At 46.0% G+C, this 21737-nt stretch overlaps 1 protein-coding gene across 3 annotated transcripts in view; it reads left to right on the top strand.

Annotated features, from left to right (window-relative positions):
* The window catches only part of EIF6 (eukaryotic translation initiation factor 6), a 191471-nt gene that overhangs the window by 102344 nt on the left and 67390 nt on the right, over positions 1–21737 (top strand). For all 3 annotated transcript variants that reach the window (XM_069652215.1, XM_069652217.1, XM_069652216.1), the window contains exon 5: positions 14093–14269. In XM_069652215.1, the coding sequence (XP_069508316.1) occupies positions 14093–14269 (177 nt within the window). The remainder of the gene's footprint in view (positions 1–14092; positions 14270–21737) is intronic.

The raw sequence follows: 21737 nt of genomic DNA, 5'->3' as shown, positions 1-21737 counted from the left end.
ATCCCTTATTCCTCACCCAACCCCCTCCACCCCCCCCTCCCCCCAGGTCCTATTTCTCTGCAGCGTCTTCAACCATTTCACTCTTAAGGACCCCTCTATCAAAAAATGCAATTTGCCACCCCAACTCACCACTTAATGGTTTGGCTTCTTTTTTTTTTTATACTACTTTACTGTTGCTGTGGGATCGGATTAAATCTGCATAACCATTCACAAACTTGTGGTCAGCCCTGATGTTTGTGTCCCAAATTGTGTTTCCAGATCCAAACTCTACAATGTTCCTCTGGTAGTTTTATCCTCTACCACTACCAGTTGTCGGACTCCAAATACTTTCACAAGGCATAAATTAGTTTTCAAAAATTGATTGGCATAGATTTTAAAGTGTTCTTGATTAGCAAACAAAGACATTTGATTAGCAATGTTGTCCTAATATTTGTAATGTCACCAGAGGTTATTTGTACCCAAGACATGAAATGAGCATCAATGCAGCATTTGTCTGTACCGGTGAAGTGAAATATATTTGTGAGCTGAGTCAGGACTTGCACATTCTTTAAAATTCTGCTAGACCTAGAAGTCGAGTAACTTAGTTTACCTATTTGACCTAAGAAAAATGCACTCGACCAGTAGCGACGGATGACAAAATAAGTAAATGCGCTTTTTCTAAATGCACTTTCTGTAAAATGGTGCAAATCACCACAAACCCACTTTCTTTGGCACACTGCTGCCAGGCAAAGACCAGCCATACACAGTGAAACTTGCATTTGACATTTACTGTGAACAAAATAAGTTAAGTTTCAAGCATTCCTTACAATGGTACCCTTTACAAAAATCGACTTGACTATGCGAGTAGGCAAGTAGACTTTGCAAACCCTGGATGAGTGTCTGTAAAATGTAAAAGGTTTGCTGCATGAACGGACACACATACATTAAATAGATATTGTAAAAAAGGCTCTGAAAATAAGTTTGGCCGGCTGTCTCCTGCTGGTGCTAATGTATAATGCAACCATGATCCTAGAGAAAAGCGAGCTCTGGCAGTTTATTACAGTGCATGATATTGCAGTAGACCTGAAGATGTACAGACTGGATGGTTAATCACTACTTTGTGTAAACCTCTAATATGCTTTGTGTATTCATATGTAAGAAAAAAGAAGGTAAAAATAAGCAGATTGGATTGTGAAGAAGGCAGAGAACTGGCCAAACTAGGTGGAATATTGTAGTTTGCGTGCGTCTCACTTTCGGTGTAGCTGGTACAAATCAACAGGGTGATGGAGGATCAGCACATGGGTTGAGAACCAGTTGCACAGATGGATGCAACCAGTACGTCAGATAGGTTGGGTGTCTCTGGACCTACAGGATGCTTACTTTCATGTGCCGATTCACCCCAAGCACAAAGTACCTGAGGTTCGTGACTGGCGACTTGCACTTTCGGGTCCTGCCATTCGGATTGACCTCCGCCCTGATGGTCTTCACCAAGCTAATAGTGGTGGTGGTGGCAGCGTTTCGCAGGCGAGGGGGGGGTGGGGATTCACATCTACCCCTACCTGGACGACTGGCTGATCCGTGCACGCTCTCCCGAGCAAGCATTGGCTCACCTCGGTCTCACCTGCTGCTCCCTCCACAAGCTGGGCTTCTCCCTCAATTTCAAGAATTCTCATCTGATACCTTCCCAACAGCTCCAGTACATCGGGGCTGTGTTGGACACGTCCTTGAGCAAGTGCTCACCTCCCAAGGTGAGGGCTCATCACATTGTTCAGATGGTGGACAGGTTTCAACATGCCCAGAGTCTCCCGGCTTTTGAATTCTTAAGGTTACGCAGCCTCCTGGCATCCTGCATTTTTCTGGTGCAAGAGGCCAGGCTGAGGATGAGATCCCTGCAATGGGTCCTCAGGTTGCAGTGGTCACAGTTCTCAGACAGGATGACAGATCCCGTTCAGATTCCACTCTGGGTCTCCAAGGATTTTCGGTGGTGGGCCAGCGAAGGGAACTTGATGAAGGGGAAGCCGTTTTGGCAACCATGGCTGGAGGTGACTGTAGTGATGGATGCTTCCCTCACAGGATGGGGCGCTCATGCCGACGACTTGACTGCCAGCGGTCCTTGGTCTCCGGAGTCCACACTCCACATCAACCTGTTAGAGCTGCGGGCCGTCAGGCTAGCCCTGAAGGCTTTTCTGCCGTCTGTGCGGGGGGGAAGAGTGTCCTGATCATGATGGACAACACAGTGGCCATGCATTACCTCAAAAAAAAAGCGGGGGGGGGGTAGGGTCACTCCCATTGTGCAGAGAGGCAATGCAGCTCTGGTTCTGGGCCATACAGCAGGGAATTTCGCTCTCGGCAGTTCATCTGGCTGTAGACAAATGCGGCGGCGGAAGCTCTGAGGAAGCAGAGCAGTCTCTCACGAGTGGGAGTTGGCTCAGTAAGTCCTTCTGGAGATCTTCGCCCTTTGGAGAACCCCACAAGTGGATCTCTTCACCACCAGTGCCAACCTGGAAGTGCGAGAGTCTGCTCAAGGGAATTTGTTCAGTGAGGAGCCTTAGGAGACAAAATTGTAGTGGATTGGTCATTCACACTGCTGTATGAGTTTTCTCCAGTCCCCGTCATTCCTCAAGTGTTGCAGAGGTTCGGATCCCACATGATCCTCATTGCTCCGGATCTGGCCAGGAGAGTGGGGTACCCGGACCTTCTAGAAATGTCCATCTGCCCTCCCGAGAGGATTTGCTCTTGCGAGAAGGTCAGGTTCTCCATCCAGAGGTCGGAACTCTCAACCGTCACGCTTGGTATTTGAAAGGTCGAGATATAAGGATTGGGACCTCCCGGATGATGTGATGGAGGTGTTGGGTTCGGCCAGAAGGCGAGCAACAAAATCCCTGTACTGTTGGCATAAGTTTTGCGACGGGTGCAGAGGACAGTATGTTGATCCTTTTCAGTGTTCCATTCCTATGGTTTTCTTTCTTACTTTCTTTGGCCCAAAGAGGCCTTTAAGTGGGTACCATTAAGGGTTCCCTGGCAGCGCTATCTATATGAAAGCGCTCGTCTGAAGAATGTTCTTACTTTAAGAATCCTTTGATTTCTCAATTTCTTAAAGGACTGACTGTGTTCCCGCCGTCCCCTTTCCAGGTGCCAGTTTGGGATTGGAATTTGGTTTTGAAATTTCTGATGGGTGCCCAGTTTGAACCTTTGCACTCTTGTCCTTTTGAGATTATTGTCCTTCCAGACAGTGTTCTTGGTTGCAGTTACTTCCGCTCGCAGTGTGAGTGAATTGCAGGCACTTTCATCTAAGCCGCCTTTTACTGTGTTCCTCAAGGACAGTGTTGTACTGAGGATATGTTTTTCCTAAGGTAGTGTCTGAATTTCATTTGAGTCAGGAGGTGGTTCTTCTTTCTATCCTCATCCTAGTAAGGAAGAGGAGCGACTCCATGGGTTGGATCCTAGGAGAGCTCTGAGCTTTTATATTTCTAGGATGGCCAGGGTCAGAGTGGACGATCAACTCTTTGTAGGATATGCTGGACACTGATTGGGCCAGGCTGTTACCAAGCAGACCTTGTCCAGGTGGCTTATCCTCACCATTACTGAATGCTACCGATAGGCGGATAAGGACAGTCCTGAAGAGTTGCAAGCTCATTCCACTAGGGGTGCGGCTACTTCCACAGCCCTACAACGGGGGGGGGGGGGGTTCCTATTAGGAATATTTTTGATGCAGCCACATGGACTTCTATCCACACCTTTTGTTAAACATTATTCCCTGGATTCCATCCATGGTCAAGATATGACCTTTACTAAGGTGGTTCTTTATTCCGCCATCTGATTGGATACTCTAAATTTTCCCTCCTCCATTTTATGGTACTGCTTTGGGAGTCTGTCAAAGATGTGGAATACATTGGAGGACAGAATCCATTCGAAGGAAGTTACTTACCAATGTAGGAGGAACATCCAATCGAAAGAATGTTACCAGTTGGTAAGTAATTTGTTGTTCTGGTGCTTGTATCTGCTTGCATTCACATGGACCCACCCTTCTGCTCTTGGAGTGGAAGGAAACTTCCCTTCCTCTCCTCCCTATTTCTTTAAATGAGCAGGGAACTCTTTTACAATCCTTTTGGAGGGAAAATCTTTGAATAAACCTATACTTAATAAAGATTTGGCTTGTTGCCAAAGAATTCAGGATGAGTTCAGCCTCAAAATTGCTGACCAGCGTCAAATCATTTCAAGTCAACAGAACACAGTTATCAACCCCATGAAAAACTATTCTTCCTTATCCAATGGCCCAGCCCCTCGAAGCTCAAACAATCATTTACACCTTTCGTGAACAGTGCACAGAATCTCATTCACAGGATCGTGGCTAGCATGAAGCCAATCTAGTGTCTTGGCGACAGCTGTCCTTCAACCCTGGATATTCTTGCCCTTTGGGTTACCAAATTTATGAACCTCCTTCACTGAAAGCCATGTGCCCAGTCTACTCAAGGAGGCATGGATCACCCACCTCTTGAAGAAAAGCTCCTTGGATCACATGGTACACTACATCATCGACCCATAACAAATTTGCCATTTTCTATTGAAGATTTTAAATCTGGTTGCTTACATCCATCTTCAAGAGTTCATCGAGCCAATAATACCCTTAATCCACACGAGTCGGGCTTCAGGGCCAAGCATGGTACTGAGACCGCCATGCTGGATCTGAAGCTTAACCTTTCCTACATCGTGGATAGAGGCCATCCTGCCCTCCGTATGCTCTTAGACCTCTCCACGGCCTTCGATTTGGTCGATCACTCATGCTAGTGGCAAGAGTAACGATCAAGCACACTGCTCCAGTTACGCAATCCTCTGAATATCATCCTTCCTTGGTCCTAGGAATGCAAGGGTATCAATTAGTGATGCCAGTTCCACCTTGGCAAGAGTTGCTTGTGGGGTCCCCCAGGGATCTTGTTTTCCCCTACATTGTTTAACATTTACATCATACCATTAGTTGCCCTCCTGGATGACCTGGGTGTCCAGTATACCAACTATGCAGATGAGGCCCAGGTCATACTGGAACTGACCGGCTGTTAGTCCAGACTCTTACTCCATCAACCAAATCTGAGTCTATTCAGGAGTGAATGGCAACAAATTTCCTGAAAAAACGGAGCTCTTGATCCTTGCTTCCAGACGAAGGCTAAAAAAACTTGCCCCGGAATATGAAACCTTCCAAATTTCTGGCAGTCACAGCAGATTAGACCAGAGTGTTTAAAACCCTGGGTGTTTTGGATGCAGAGCTTGCCATGAAACCTCAGGTCGTGCAAATTCAGGCATTGTGTAGTGACGTCACTACTTCTCAACTAAATCCGTCCTTTCCTCTCACTGAGCAATAGATCTTGCTGTCTACTGCTTTAGTAAATATCTGTCTGCTGCTTGGTACCTCAGAAAACAATATCAAGGCACTTCAAAACGGTCTGAGTCGTACTGGGAGCTGATATAGCAGAGTGGAGCATGGAAAGGGCTGTGTCAGGGTGATAGTCAGCCTAAGGGGGTGGGGGAATGAGTGGCGAAACCCTCATCTGACACACGCTTCATGTGTTGGATGACAGAGAAGGCGAGTGGCAGTGAAGGAAGTGGCTTGGCCTCAGGGGTGGAGAGGGAGAAATGGGAGGAAAGGAGAAAGTGATCACTCGGGAGAGGGGAGTGGTGAGGGGTACAGAAAGGGGAAGGTCTGAGATCAGAACATCCAGAGTGTGCCCTGCAGAGTGAGTCGGACCAGAGGGGAGAATGGAGAGTGAGTCGCAAAAGAGTCCTGAGGGAGGACAGGCGGCATCCAGGTGTATGTTGAAGTCTCCAAGAAGGAGTAGTTCAGTGGTCGAGACCAGGAGTGAAGAGGAGAGGTCTGCCCACTCAGAGAAAGGAGATATGACCGGGTGGCCGATAGATAGTAGCCACAGTAAGGGAATGGCTAAGAGTGGGAGAGCCTGCAGACGAGGCATTCGAAAGAGTAGGCCTGTGTAGGAATGACCGAGGCAGGAACCCACGCATGGGAGATCAGGGCTACACCACTTCCGGGCGGTTGGAACTGAGCACAGAGAGGATCTTGTAGCCGTCAGGGAGGAGCGTATCAAAGCTTGTGACAGAGCTGGCTGTGAACCATGTCTCGGTGAGACCAAGGACATAAAGGTCAAGTTCCTCCAGAAGGCGGCAGATGTCGGAGGAGTGTTTGACAGCTGAGCGAGAGTTTAGAGTGGCAATATGGAGAAGGTTGCTATCCTTGAAAGACTTCCTGGGAGGGGTACAAATTCGGAGATATGCCCTGCGGAGGTGTAGAAGGAGCCCGAGGGGGGCACAGAGGGTAGGAGTGGGCAAGGTAGCCAAAGAGGAGGTAGGAGGGGGAGGTGAGGAAGCCGTGGAGCGGGGGACAGCAGGAGAAGAAAGGAAATCGAGGAGGCGTGGGAAACATCTATTGGACAGATGGCTGGCCTGAGGGCCTTGGACCTGGACTGTGCCATTCCCATAAACATTAATGATGACCTTGGAGTGGAAGGAGGCCAGGAGGGCATCCCACTGGGTGCCACCATTAATAGGAGAGGAAGAGAAAGGAGAGAGCACCAAGACCATATGCAGGGTCCATATGTCTGGCGAGCGACTGACAAAGAGGATGTCTGTGCAATTTTCCCTGGAGGAGGCACTGGTATAAGTGTCAGCGATGGGGAGGCCTAGGTTGGAGAACAGGATGTCCTTTTTAAACTTCTTCCTACCAGATTTAGTGAGGACAGAATAGTCGATAGAGAAGCAGTTAGAAAAAAAAGCAGACAGAGAGCACCATAGAAGTAGGAAGGGAGAGGGAAGGGGTGAACACTAGGGAAGGACACAGGGTGGGTGCACGCACCGAGACGGCGAGAAGCTTGCTGGATGAGCAATTGGATAGGACACCGACACTCAGAATGAAAGAACTATAACAATGCGAATTTTAAAGCAAGAGAAAAACACACCTAAGTTTGGGAATCCTGAATAGAGGGAGAAAGGGCTAGGTTTCACAATGCAATTCTAGATACTGATGCAGTGCAATTTTTGAAACGGTAGTAAAACGCACCAACGTATACACTTCAAATACGGTGCACTCTTAGTTTCTAAATCAGTAAAGACCCTTTTGGGATGGCCCACGGACCCAACCTACACCCTCAGGTGACTTCAATAGCTAGGGTGATGGGGACATTAATATCTTAGTGTTTACAAGTTGGTAAAAGGAAAAGATTATTAGAAAAACAAGAGACCACAAATATTAAGCAAGTACTTTTGGATCCTTCACAGCAGAGTCATTCAGTATAACAGGCTAGGCCAAAGTCAATGGGCAAAAGTCTTATATAGGATGAAGCACTTCTGGAAGGGAAGTAGACAAGTCTTTGCACAATGTTTTAGAAGTCTTTGAAGAAAAGAAGAATCAAAATGTAGGGCCGTTAGACTTGTGAGTAGATGATGCAAACAACTCTACAGCAAGAGGTAAGTTCTCTCAGACTTCGTTACAGTAACTTTGAATTGAAGAAAAGTGCAGCAGATGACCTCTGTTCCTGTGCAGCTCTGCCGATTTCACTGTTCCTGGGCATCCGTTGTGGGGACATGAGGGAGGACTTCTGGGGACTCCTGCACTGCAATGGGACAGTCAACACTCTCAAACTGCAACCTTGAAATGGGTGGCTGTTCAGTGTTTCAGCTCCTCGCATCTACCGTAAATAGCAACACTGCAGTTCCTGGCTGTCGAGATGGATTTCCCTTGCTTCTGGGGTCCCACACTCTGTTGAGGGGGGCTCGGGCTCGGTCAGTCCTGCTTCCTGGGAGTCAGAGGATCTTCCTGGAGCTCTAGGCCAGCTTAAAAGCAACACACACAATCTGGTGTACCTCTCCCTGGCTATACGGTTTCCAGCAGCAACTCTGTGGAAATTCAACCAGCTCTTAGATGGATGTCTAGGTGGCTTACTTTGGAGTTGATTGGTCCCACCAACTGAAAGGGAGAAGTCGTCCTTACAGGGGCTTCGATACGAATTTGGAGTTTCAGCACAGCAGCGGGGCTTCACTGGGCAAACCAACGGTCCAGGAGTTGCAGCAGGCATCCTCTTCCAGTTCTTCTTCTGTTCCTTCGTCCAGTGATCGACTCTGCCTTCTAAGTCAAAAGCCACACCTTTTATTCAGTTCTCTCACATTCATTCCAGCCTAGCTGTCGATCACCCTGCAGGGTGGCTGGCTGACAGTCCGCTGGCCAATCACTACAGAGTGCATTTGGCTCTCCTACGAGACTAAGCACATTGAGTTTCTGGCACTTCCCTCACTTCCTGCCTACCCCAGACACCCAGGAGCCAAAAGCGGGCTTCACTCGTTAATCCCACCAAAAGCGAAGCGAACAATGGGACCAAACCTGGTTTGGCGTGCAGAGTAAATTTCAAGGACCTTTCCTCAAAGAAATGGCGAAAAAAGACGGGGGCCATTTTGACAAAGATGGCACCCTTGGGTGCTTTACTTTAGCTGCGAATGCCCCCACAGTAAATGCACACCGTGGTAGTTAAAATGAAACCACTGCCACCAGCCATTCAGTGAGGAAAGGGAACATAAAAATGTTGAGAAGCTAGACAAAGGGGATACTAGCACCCTATTGTAAGATCGGGTGTGCAGTGTCTAGAAAGTTACAAATGGAAGTCACTGTACTGCTCTGGGAAAACAGTAGTTTACCCAGAGAAGGTATTTAAAACAGAGAAGGTATTTAAACCTTAGGGAAATCTGAAAGACTTCCCTTTGCCACTGCACTGAAGGTGCTGTGTGACACAATGTAAAAGATGAAGCCTATGGAGTTTGTCAGGCTCCATAACCAAAGGAAACACAGCTCAGAAATCGCATTAAAATACATGAGTGGCGAAAAAGGGTCTAGCTCTCTTCAGGTTAAAAAAATGAAGTCCTCGAAATCCAGCAAAGTTGCTGGGGGTCTCCAATGTGGAGGGAATTGACACATTTTTGAGAATTCTCCGTAACGGGTACACTACTTGTCACAGTAGGTATAGTGTTAGACACGCCCAGGTCAGACGTCTTAGAAGTAAAGATGCAATACTCCATTACCACAAGATGTCTTTTAGGTAAGAATTGGTGCAGTCACGCTGTGTGAGACTACACAAGTCATATCTGCCTGGTATTAGGTAACCCACCTTTTGGTGTAGGTCTGTACTACACAAGTTGGTAGTGTGACTGAGAAGCCAGGCATCTCAAGAGGGGTAAATGTGAGCTGTAGAGCTGTATAATTGAAATCCATAAATACAAGTAGCAATTGTACTCAAGGTTTCAGTTATAAATATTTAAAGTCTGTTTTTAAATAAGCATTCTTTAAAAAGTCAAAAGATCATAACGATACATGTACACTTTTTTAAAATTATTTTTCAGACTCAAACAAGCCAGTGAATAATCTTTGGATATGCTTCATACACTACTCCTACACCCTGAGGTGATTCCAATCACAAGGATAGTATTCGTGTTTATATATTACACTAGTATACTTTGCAGATTCAGAGTTGCAGAAAGGAAAGGTTAATGGAAGAAAAAATGTTCAAACAGATTCTCAATATTTGAGGACAACTGAATCCTCCAGTGACTTCTAGATAAGCCTTTCCCAGCAGTAACAATGTTTAACAAGCCACAACCTATGGGGGGAGAAGCAATATCAAAGTCAATGGATTAAGATGAGTGCCTCTAGGGAGCCAGGACAGCCAAAGTCATTTGGACACCGCAATGGATCTGATGCACTTCTTGGATACAAGTCTTGAACAAAGTTGGAAAGTTCAGGAATATCACTTGTAGGGCCACACGCTTTTGAAAACGGAGTTGAAATCAACTCAGAAAGTAAATAGGTGCAAGTCTCAAGTGAGGCAGCACCACTTAAGGCAAGAAGGTAAGTACCCCCAAGCCCAAATAGTACCTCTGGTTAGAAGAAACGGTTGTCCAGCTGGATTCATTCTTGCTACAGCCAAGCAGACTCTGGTTCCTGAGCCTCAGTCGCGGGGACAAGAGGGAGGACTTATGGCGGGATCCTGCACCAGTACTCTGGAAGGTCATCGGCAGCTACAGGCTCTCTTCGTTTCAGCAGCACTTTGCGGTTTCTGCACTTAGTAAACGGCGCCGATGCGGATGGCTGGACACATGTTGGACTTTCCACGATACCTCGGTCCTGCACTCTGGTGAGGGGACTCTGGATTGGGAGGTCCTGCTTCTGTATGGTCCTTGGGATGCTTCTGGAGCATTTAGCCGGATTCGTTCTGCGACAGACGGCCCCACTAACCCAAGGGGAGAAGTAGTTCCTGAAGAGCTTCTCTGTCGAGGTGAAAATAAAGGTCAGCACATCAGCAGGGCTTCACCCGGCAATTGAGGTCCAAGAGGTTGCAGTGAGCTTCGTTCATGGTTTCTTCTTTGGATGTTCGTCCAGTGGTCGACTGTGCCTGTAGTGCCAAAACCCTTGCCTTTTTAGGCAGGTTTCTCCCATTCATGCACAGCCTAGGCTGTCTATCTTACAGCAGGGTGGCTGTCCGGAACTAGTTTCATTCAGGCATTCCTAGAGACAAAGGGCCGCAGAGTCCCCTCCCACCCACCCCCGGGACTCCACAGAAGTTGGTGTGTGCTGGACCTACAAAGGGAAAAGGTAAGTAAAGTCAATTTCACTTTACTATTCTTGGGAACTGTAGATCACACAAGAAAAGGTATTTAAACCATATGAGAAATCCAAAGGATTTCTCAATGACACTGCGCTGAAGGTGCTGTGTCACCATACAAAAAGCAGATGCCTATGGAGTTTGTCTCCAAAAACGGTGAAAACACAAAATCAAAATCTGGTCAAAACGGAGGGAGAAAAGGGCCCACTCACTCAGGGGTTAAAATTAAAGTCCCAAGTTCAGCAAAAGAGCTGGGTGCTGGGTGCTGGTAAGGGGGGGGGGCCTCTAAGTTTGAGGGATTTTTGTACAGAAATGAAATTTTTCCCTATGTCTGACACAGCATGCAAATCTAAGCTGATACAAGCACCAGAAATAGGATTACGATAACCTAACTACTAATTGGATTAGACGCCCATTCTCGATATTTTTAACCGCCTTTCTGCTGAAACATTCTCCATTAGGGTAACCCGAATTACTTTAAACATGTATCTGACTAATCTCCTGAATCTGTTTAAGGTCAGGCTGTACAAGCTTTTGACATTATCAGACGTCTTGAATGCATGTTTTTGAGTGTAATTGTGGTTTCTAGCTGAATATTTATTTGCATATTGCAGTGTATATAGAGCTCTGCAGAAAGTGTGATAATCCTTTCTAAGAACATAGTTTACATGCAGCGTGCACAAATTCATAATATTCAAGAATGCAAGACCTGCATCCACTTCTTAAAGGGATGGTCTAGTAAAAATTATTTAAAAAATAGATAGGCAACATAAAAAAAAAAATACTAGCATTCTCCCTTTTAAAACTTCCTATGTAAAATTTTGAGCTATTCAAGCTCAAAATTCGCAAAAGCAAGCACATGGACGCAGCCATTTTGTGAAATGGAGGCCCTCCTGTGCTGGCTTTTGCTTTCGCGGCACTAATGAAGGAAAAGCCAGCCAGCTGTAGTAAACAAAGGCTACCGCTGGGTGGCTTTCCCTTCATTAGTGCTGTAGGCGGAGGACGGGGACCGGAGACCAGAGCAGGAAAGCTGCAGCTGAATCTCGGTAAGTGCTATTTATTTTTTTTTTACAAAAAATAAGCACAAGCTGCGGGCTGGAGGAGCCCGGAAAACTTAGAAATAAAACTGCAGCTTTAAAAACGTTGTATTCATGTTTGCGGTCGCTTTTGAAGCGACCGCAAACATAAATACAACGTTATTGTGTTGGAAAACGCTGCGGTTTTTCTTTCCAAGTTTCTCAGGCTCCTCCGGCTCGGAGGAGCCTGAGAAACTTGGAAAGAAAAAACGCAGCGTTTTCCAGCACAACCGCGTGTGTTTCTGCCTGCTGTGGCTATCACTTTGGGTCCCCGGTGCTCCTGGGAGCACCAGAGACCCAAAGTGAAAGCCACAGCAGGCAGAAACACGCGGTTATGTTTACATGCCGCATAGTGTTTCTACCTGCAGCTGATTTCCCATTTGGGGCTCTCGGGCTCCCCGTGGGGAGCCCGAGAGACAGAAATGGGAAATGCTAAATGCTGCGTTGTCTGCCTAAATCTGCTTTCCCATTTGGGGCTCTCGGGCTCCCCGAGAGACCCAAATGGGAAATGCTAAATGCTGCGTTGTCTGCCTAAATCTGCTTTCCCATTTGGGGCTCTCGGGCTCCCCGGGGGGAGCCCGAGAGCCCCAAATGGGAAAGCAGATTCAGGCAGAAACAACGCGGTTGTTTTCTGCAATGCCACGTTGTTTCTGCCTGAATCTGCTTTACCATTTGGGGCTCTCGGGCTCCTCTGAGCCGGAGGAGCCTGAGAAACTTGGAAAGAAAAACTGCAGCGTTTTCCAACACAATAACGTATTTATGTTTGCGGTCGCTTCAAAAGCGACCGCAAACATAAATAAGTTTTTAAAGCTGTGGTTTTACTGCAGCTAGTGCTTATTTTTTGTAAAAAAAAATAAATAGCACTTACCGAGATTCAGCTGCAGCTTTCCTGCTCTGGTCTCCGGTCCCCGTCCTCCGCCTACAGCACTAATGAAGGGAAAGCCACCCAGCGGTAGCCTTTGTTTACTACAGCTGGCTGGCTTTTCCTTCATTAGTGCCGCAAAAGCAAAAGCCAGCACAGGAGGGCCTCCATTTCACAAAATGGCTGCGCCCATGTGCTTGCTTTTGCGAATTTTGAGCTTGAATAGCTCAAAATTTTACATAGGAAGTTTTAAAAATGGAGAATGCTAGTATTTTTTTTTTTTTTTTTGTTGCCTATCTATTTTTTAAATAATTTTTACTAGACAATCCCTTTTAATGCAAATTCTTACTGTGTGAAAATGGCAAGCTATTTATTAGGATTTTCTGCTAAACGAAACCCCCGCTATTAAATCTGAAAATTAATTGAGGATGTAATGCAAAGGTAAAATGAATCTCGTTTCAGACATCCTTGTAGTGAACCACTTTGGTGTGGCTTAAGTCACTGTTAAAAGAATACAACCTAGTATAGTACAAACAAGACCATTGAATGTGTATCGGAGCGTGTGAACGTAATGAACAAATAAGAAAACTTGTACAAAATACACTAATCCCCTACATAAAATAAATTTCTGTGATTGATCCGCAACTTAAAAATCCTGCTAACAATTATGTAATCAAAGTTTACATGAAAATCCTATTTAAAATCTGTATAAAAACTGTTCCAAAAATCATGCTTTACAGCTTTTCAGAACATCAAATAATCTATCACGTGTGGCCCAATAGGACGTGTATTACAGATTTTTACTGTAGCTCCTGTAAAAGACTGGTTCATAGTTACTGGCCGTTTGAATCTGGGAACTTCCAAACGTAAAGATTCCCAGCTCCGAAGCCCTTTCTTTCCACCAGAAATGTCTAGTTTTTCTGATTGCTATCAGTCTTGGTATAAAGTGTTGTTGTGCAATGCATTAACAATTTAAACTGAATCGGGAGTGAATGTATGCTTTCAAGATGGGTGTAATATATTTTCTTGGCGCCAGAAATTAGATGCACTGCATCATTAAACACGAAAGATTGGACAATTAAACAAAAAATGTGCTTCTGTTATATATGGTTTTACAGCTTAAGTGAGTACAAATTGAACATTAGCTGTTTTTACGATTGTGTTAATGTGTGGAATTAAAGAATGGGAATTAATATAAACCCTAGCGATTTTAGCTGATTTTGTAAAAATTGATGGAAGATGTGCTTAAAATACTAGTTTCAGAACAGTCTGCAATTGAGGTTAGGCACAGAATGAGAAAGTTAAAAACTGGGTTTAGTTGCCATCCAATTTTTAATTTCATGGAGGCAGATCCCTTGTTTCTACCTGCCATCACGTTGGCCTATCTTTCTCCTTTTAGTTACTTCTGACTGATAGTGGTCTGAAAAATGTTAGTGCCGGTAGGAGCGTATATTTGCACTATATGGGGTTTGTGCCTAAAAGGTAGACCTGATTGATCAACCTTGTTTGTTCTGTTCTTTTCATAGGAAACTGAAGACATTTTAGCCGATGTTCTAAAAGTAGAGGTTTTCAGACAGTCCGTGGCAGATCAAGTGCTAGTTGGAAGCTACTGTGCCTTTAGTAACCAAGGAGGACTGGTGCATCCAAAAACATCCATTGAAGATCAAGATGAACTTTCATCTCTCTTACAGGTTCCACTTGTGGTAAGGTGCATGTTTTATCTTTTCAAGTGCTCCATGAATATGAATTTTTGGCTAGTACATAAGTTTAGTACTAAATGTAACTACATTTTAAAATTGGGTAATGTAGTTGCTTAAACGGTGTAGCCAGTTATGTTGTGCTCTATAGTGTAATTGGTGTTTAAAGCCTGCTTGCCTTCAAGCTTTTACCTCATTACGAATACCTTTGGAATATGGTTCTGCTAAGTCAGTCCCTCTGCTGTCCTAAACGGTTTGTTGCTTTGCAGTAGCCTGGGTGTTGCTTCGTCACGGTCAAAGGCCTGCCGATTTATGTAGCTTGCGCAGGTTCACTAGATGCAACTCTGTTAAATTTTCACTGATAGTTCTGAACTTTGAAACATGGGAGTGTGACAGTGCTATTAGACAAACCATCTACGGATGTTAGGACTCTGCAGTCCCACACGTGCACTTGGAGGCTTTATATGGGACATCTCTCAAAGTCCTTCCATACTCACTAATTGAACGTGCTGGCTAGACCCCAGGGCGAGTAGCTCTAGGAATGGAGACCTGGTGCACTGCTATTCCATCCAACCCCATGGGAAGCACACTCTTATATCCATTACATCGATTACCACAAAGGTTCATATGCTGTTGCTCGCTCTAAATAACGGACACTGCCATGCTGCAAAGCTAGTGCAGAGCAAGAGTGACTCCAGCAGGGCTGTACGACACCCAGATACTCATTCCCATTACTGGAGACTACATAGTTGATACCAAGCTTCTGAATGACGTCTACCTGGTCATCCAAGCCTGGATGGCCCAACACCAGCTATGTCTCAATGACGACAAGACAGAGCTCCTCATCCTGGGCACTATGCAACGCCTTAGCAAACTTGAGCCATCCTACCCATCGTTTATCATTGATGGCAACACCATCCAAGTTTCGAAAGACACAAAAACCTTAGGCTTTTACCTTGGCGTCACTTTATCCTTATCTCGACAAACAAATGCAGTCAGATCAGCATCTGCATACACCTGCAAACTCATCGCAGCCTGCAGGCCATTTCTGATTACTCTGAACAGTGTCACGCTACCCAGGACCCTAAAGTCTAAAATTGACTATGGTAGCGCCCTCTACTTAGGAACTAGCCAAGAGAAACTGAATAAACTACAAATCGCCCAGAACGCTGTCGGAGTTGCCTTAAACATCCCTCGTAGCCACCACATTTCTGAATCCAGAACCAACCTACAGTGGCTACCAGTCAAACAGAGAATTACAATGAAATCACTCGCCCTCACACACAAATGCTTGGCCAACAAGGGCCCCCCCCCTCTGCAGTCGGTCATCCCGCCATGCGCCTATCCGACCTCAAAGAACTACCCAGACCTACTGTTTATCGATTCCCTAGGTTCAAACTACAAAAAGCGGGGGGCACAAGCTTCCCTATCCTTGCCTCCAAGCTTTGGAATGCTCTCCCTATCTCCATCAGATCTAAGGATTCCTTTAACGTATTCAAGTCCAAAACGAAATCCTGGCTTTTCAATCAGCACTGAAACATGCTCTCCACACCACAGCCCTTCTAGCATCGGCCCACTCTTCTCGCCTGCTGTACATTTTTGTCTCTCTCATGTAAAATATGTGCTCTGCAAATTATATATATTGATATACCCTTGATTATTATGAATGTACATTCGCCTATGCTTAAATTCTGTATGTATATATGCTCTGTATGTAACTCTGCACAAGTTGCACCCTCATGCCCCCGGGCCTGATGGTGCGCGTTACAAATAAAACAAATAAATACAAAAGGGCTGCAAGAGGAACATGGTTATATCCATGTGGCAAGCCTTGCAGAATATCTCCCTGCTCATGATGACTCTGGACCCCATAACCAATTTCCCAGCTATGGTGGTTTAAAGCCTCAGCCAGCACCATGAAAAGAATTGATCACGGACATGGAGAGGAAGGCCCAACACCTCAAGGCTAATTAGGAGAGGAAATGCTTGGTGGGAATGAAGGAAATGCAGGGCAGGGCTCATCCCAGGGCAAAGACGACACAGTCCTATGGATGATCAGTTGGTGACTAATTTAAAGCATTATATAAAGCAGAGGAGGGAGCAGAAGATGGCTGCTAGGTAAGATTTTCATAGCAATAATCTTCCTGACCTGTCCACCCCAGAACATTTTGCTTTTACTGGTGGAGTATTGTTCCTTCTACCTCACACTAACAATCTTTTAATCTTTTATGGGTGTCATTTTTAAGACTTTCCATAGTGTCTTTTAAAAGTTATCATCTTTGACAACTTTTTGGCAAAAAGTGCCTATTGTTGCTGGGTTGCCCTAGGGGCTCTCCTTTTTAAACTTTCTGTGGCTAACCTTGTGAGAACTACAGTTCCCAAGGGTAGAAAGGATATTTGAATCCCTTTCACATTTTATTAGGTGAGACCAGCACCCCCCACCTTATGTGGAGTGCTGGGAAGATGCTGAGTATTCCCCTTCTCATTTTAAATCTTTGTTACAAGGACAAACCTACCTTTTAATGGCTGGTGGCAGTGCACCTTTATCACTGGATGTTTGCACAGCCCCGGTAAAGGCACCCATGGGTGCTCATTTGACCAAAATGGCCCCTGTCTTTTTTTTTTTTTTTTTTTTTCTTTCTCCATTTTAGTGTTCCTTGTCCTTTCTTGTTCCTTACCCTGACATCCAGAGTGGGAAATTCCTTTGATTTTTTTTCACTCCATGTCTGTGAAGGCAGGAAGTCAGGGGGGAGGCCAAAACTCTGCTGCACTTTGTCTTCCAGCCTGAGTACGAGATTCCAGTTCAAACTGGGAGGCTGGCTGTCCTAAAAGGATTGCCAAGCACCCACCACCCCCTGTCCCAAGTTTGATGAAAGGATGTTTGACTGGCTGGGTTCCTGCATAAAAGTCAGAACCTGGAAGCTGAAGAGGTAGTCGACCACTGGAACCAAAACTGAAGAGGAAGATGAAGAATTTGCGGTTGAAACTATTTCCAGCAACCAGTGCCTGCCTTTCTTCCAATCGACCTGAGGACTCTGAAAACGACGACCCAGAGCCTGGTGAGACCCACTAGACTCAAGAAGACCTACATTTTGAGCCATCCCACACCATGCTGCGACCTTGTGGAGCTGCAGCATCCCAATAATCTGGGACCTCGAGCTATTGTGCATTGCACGGTCCTCCGAATCTCGCTGAAACTTCATGGGCATACTGTTGCATCTCCAGAGGCACGATTCCAGTCCGAAAGTCCCCTCAACAGAGTGTTGGTCCTTGCAACAACTACAATACTACTTCCGATATGTCTTCTGCACTCCTGAAAAAGGTGCCAAATCCAGAGTCGCAAGGAAAACCTTGCCTAGAGCCTTAACCGTGATCCTTGCTGCAAAAGTCCTTCCAGTGTCCTGTCTCCTTGATGAAGGAATTAATTGACAGGGTTTTTGGCTTCAGATCCTGAAGTCGTCCTGCTGCAAAATCTTCTTCTGTGCTGGCTTCGGTATTTACTTGCCTTACGGCAATATCGACTATCTGTCCTCACCAAGAAGAGTCCACATTAAAGCTCGTGTCTCTGCGGCATCAAACAACTCGGCCGAACTCTTTAAAATTTGCAAGGAGCTGAGCAACCCTGCTGCAGTCTCTACCCCTCCTGTTGCCTCCCAGGCTCTTTGCAATGCCCTCAAACACAGGACCTCTTTTCCACCCTCTCCACCCCTACCCCTCCTCGTCCCCTCTCCATCTGTGCTTGCTGACCCTCCTTCAGCCAACCCCCCCCCCCCACTCCCTTCTCATCCTTTCCTCTTTTCTCCCTTGAGGTCGCTAGACCAGCATCTATGAAGGCCTCCTCAAAACGAGTTCATCCCTGTTCCTCTAAAACCATCAAGGGACCACATTGACACCCTCGCTCCGGCCCTTGCTGGTTTCTGCAACCACTCCTTTGCCTCCGGATCCTCCGACCCCCCACCCCCCCCCCCCCCAACCCTCTGAAGCACTCCCTTGTGCATCCACTTCTCAAGAAACCCACAGCTGATCCATCATGTCCGGCTAACTATCGCCCAATTTCCATTACTCCCTTTCTGGGCAAACTCCTGGAAAAGTTGTCCATCTCTTAGCTTAACCTACATTCCAATTCTGTTGGCTGTCTCCCCAGTCTGGCTTCAGAGCAGCCAAAAGCATGGCAACTGCTCTCCCGAACATCCGTGAAGATCTGCTCTCCAACCTTGATTGTAACATTCCCTCTGTCCTCCTCCATCTCTCTTCTGCCTTCGACACGGTCAGCCATACCATCCTGGTCATCTCCTTGATGACTTGGGTATCACTGATCAGGCTCTGGCATGGCTAACCTCCTTTCCTCTCTGATCAACCCTCCCAGGTCCAACTTGAACACCACAGGTAGAGAGGAAGATGGATAGGAAGGGCCAACTTGGGTCCTTCCTATCCATCTTCCTCTCTACCTGTGTGGCTCTCCAGGGGACTAACCTCTCGCCCTGGTTTTTCAACCAATACATGGCAACTCTCGCCCACTGCATTGCCATTTTCTGCTCCAATTTCCAGTGCTACGCTGACACCCCACTCCTTTTTCAGGCTGCCCTCGGCCACCTCCTCTCCCTCTTATATCTCCGATTGTCTAACTGCCATTCGAAATTGGTGTGCCGCTGATGGTCTTTGTCTGAATGCCAGCAAGACGGAGATCCTCCATCAGCACACCATCACCATCCTTCCCCTCACTCTCTGGCAGGCCTCCCTTGCCCCCCCCCCCACCTGCGAGGCTAAGAACCTCTGGGTCATCTTTGACTCCACACTTTCCTTCTCCGCCCACATCTCTGAGGTCTCTAAAAGGTCAAACTTCCTACTGCACCTCCACAGAGGTACTCTGCCTTTCCTCTCCTTCCCCCAGAAGCTCATGGTCTCCCAAGCGCTGATTCTCTCTAGGTTGGACTATTGTAATAGCCTCACTCAGAATCTACCTGCCTCTACTCTCTGCCCTCTGCAACTAATCCGGAACAGGACTGCAAGACTTGATCGCATCTCTCCATTGGCTCCCAGTGGATGCAAGGATTAAATGCAAAACCCTCTGCATTGTCCACAAGGCTTTCCGGGGCTTGTGTCCAAAATACCTTCAGCTAACCCTCTGCAAATACCTACCCTCTGAAGCTCTTTGCTCCTCTAACTCCCTCAGGGTCAGTTATTTTTCAAAGAAACGAGCTGGGTGTAGATCGGTCTTCGGCTGGGGCTTCCCTCTGTAACAGCCTCCCTGCCACTCTAAAACTTAAGGAGAACCATCTCCTGTTCCGGAAGCACCTCAAGACCTTCCTCTTTGCTTCTGCCTTCGCTCCCCCTCTCCCTTGCTGATCTGGTCTCTCTTGCCACTGTGCACCTGCCCACTCTGTCCTCCGGGCGCAGGTATCTGCTCACCCTCCCAAATTCCCGCACTGCCTCCCAGCCACCCCTTGCACTGGGGTCTGTATCTGTACCCATTCAGTCCCGTCAAGCCCCACCTTTTTTTTCCTTTCTGCACTTATCCGACCTACCCTGTCTGCTGCCTTTAACCCAGCACTTGCCAATTGCTGGCTGCACTACCACTGTTTGTTGCCTTTATTATTTATCTGTTTCTCCTTTGCTCCGCACTTTCCACTTCTGTCCCCTTCCATGCACTTTTCCCCTCCCCCATGCACTTGCGCGTTCTCAATGTCACTGGCCCTAGTAAGATCGTTGTTTTGTTCTCCCTTGTTCCCCTCCCTTGTCTTGCCACGCTCTGAAACAGTACCAGCGCGATAGAAATAAAATATCAATATCAAGTCTCTTGTGATTCCTGTGTAGTTTTGGGGTGTTTTCTGTGATTGGAAGTCCTCTCGTCCAGTGCACCCAAGCCCCTGCTGGAATCCTCCTAGGGTGTCTTCTCTTAAGCCCCTGGACCCTCAAATAACTCTAAGGTACTTATCAGTTTTCCTTAGGAAGTCTGACATTTGCTATCCTGTCCTGCCTGTTGGACACTAGAGCCTAGTGTGCCGCCCAACCCCCTGCACCCCCCTTCACCCTTCTGCTACGGAGAACACTCATGCTCCAAGAATAGGGGAAAGACTTCGAAGGATTGGGCCTTTTCCCTACAAATGAGAATAGCAAGCAAGTCTTTGTTAACAATTAAAGAAGTGGGTTGGTAACTGTAACTCCGAGAGTAAACTGTTACAAAAGTTATTACTTACCTTAGAGATGGTCTGCCGTTCTGAAAAGTATATGTAAGGTTGTTTTACTTAACTTAGAAATGTTCATACATTCTGAAAAGTATATGTAACATCTTTCTTTCCTTAGAAATGGTTTTGCCATTCTAACAAAGTACATGTAAGTTTATATTACTCTCCTTTGATTTGGTTGTGCCTCTTCCCAAAAGTAATGCTGTTGGTTTCACTTCACTATTCCTGTTAGGATAAATGTTTGAATGTCCCCCAACTGGGTCTTGCTTCCCCTGACTTGCTGTTAGCATGTGCAGAATAAGTCCAGTAGGTTTTACCTACTCCGAATAACTGAGTCATTCATGAAGTGTAACACTGGGGGTTGCTTTCCCTGGTCTGTTTCAGACGCAAAAATAGTCTTGTGTGTATACCTGCCTTTAAGTTGCTGATGGCTCCTGTAGAGTGTATAAGTTTTACTTACCTTGAGTATAACTGTTATCCCAAAATAAGTTTGTTATTGCTCCCCTGTGAACTGAAAAGCAACTGTAATTGAAGATTACACCCCAAGGTCCAACTCCCCTAGAATAACTGCTATCCTGAATCAGTAATAGGTGTTTTACTGTTCCTAGAATAAATGTTCCACTATTCACAAAGTATTTTTTTGTATTTTGTCCAGTTGGTTTGCCAAGTGATTTCTTGCTGAGTGTCACGGTACAACTGCTAGGGTCTACTACCCCTATATTACTGAAAGTAATCCAAAAAGTTACTATTTGTTTTGAATTCCCTAGAACTCCTGTGTTCTAAATTAGGTTTTATGCTTTGGTCTGGGTACCTTCCAGCTGTTTTTGTAACTGTGGTTATATATAATGTGATGGTACTTAATTCCCCCAAGATTTTTCTGGGCCTCCTTGTATTTAAATAAACTATTTATTTTTAAGAATACTTAGTGTTTCAGTGTTTCTTAGGACCATTTGTATTACAGTCATTTGTACTGATTCTACAGCCCTCTCCCTCCTAAGATCCTCCTGGATGCTCTGTCTACGCTACAATGAATTTAGGTGGTACAGCCTTGTACGAAGAGTGGAGTCTTGTACTGTCTCAGTTGAATGGTTTTACTAAGCCCTTAGGACAGTTTTTCTTAAGACCAACTATCAGTGGCACAATCTGGACTTGCAGTCCGAGGTGAAGGTGTGACTAGCAAACTTGAGAACCACCAGCCCGAGAGGAGGAAATCACTTTGCTGCAGGCCTTCTATGAGCTTTATCTAGGACACTTCCATGAGCACGAGAAAAATGACAAAACAGCCTCAA

The sequence above is a fragment of the Ambystoma mexicanum genome, chromosome 3p (genome assembly GCF_040938575.1).
Source record: "Ambystoma mexicanum isolate Mex_15411 chromosome 3p, UKY_AmexF1_1, whole genome shotgun sequence".
Lineage (NCBI taxonomy): Eukaryota > Metazoa > Chordata > Amphibia > Caudata > Ambystomatidae > Ambystoma > Ambystoma mexicanum.
The sequence above is the reverse complement of the archived record's forward strand: the minus strand, read 5'-3'. Positions and strand labels throughout refer to the sequence as shown.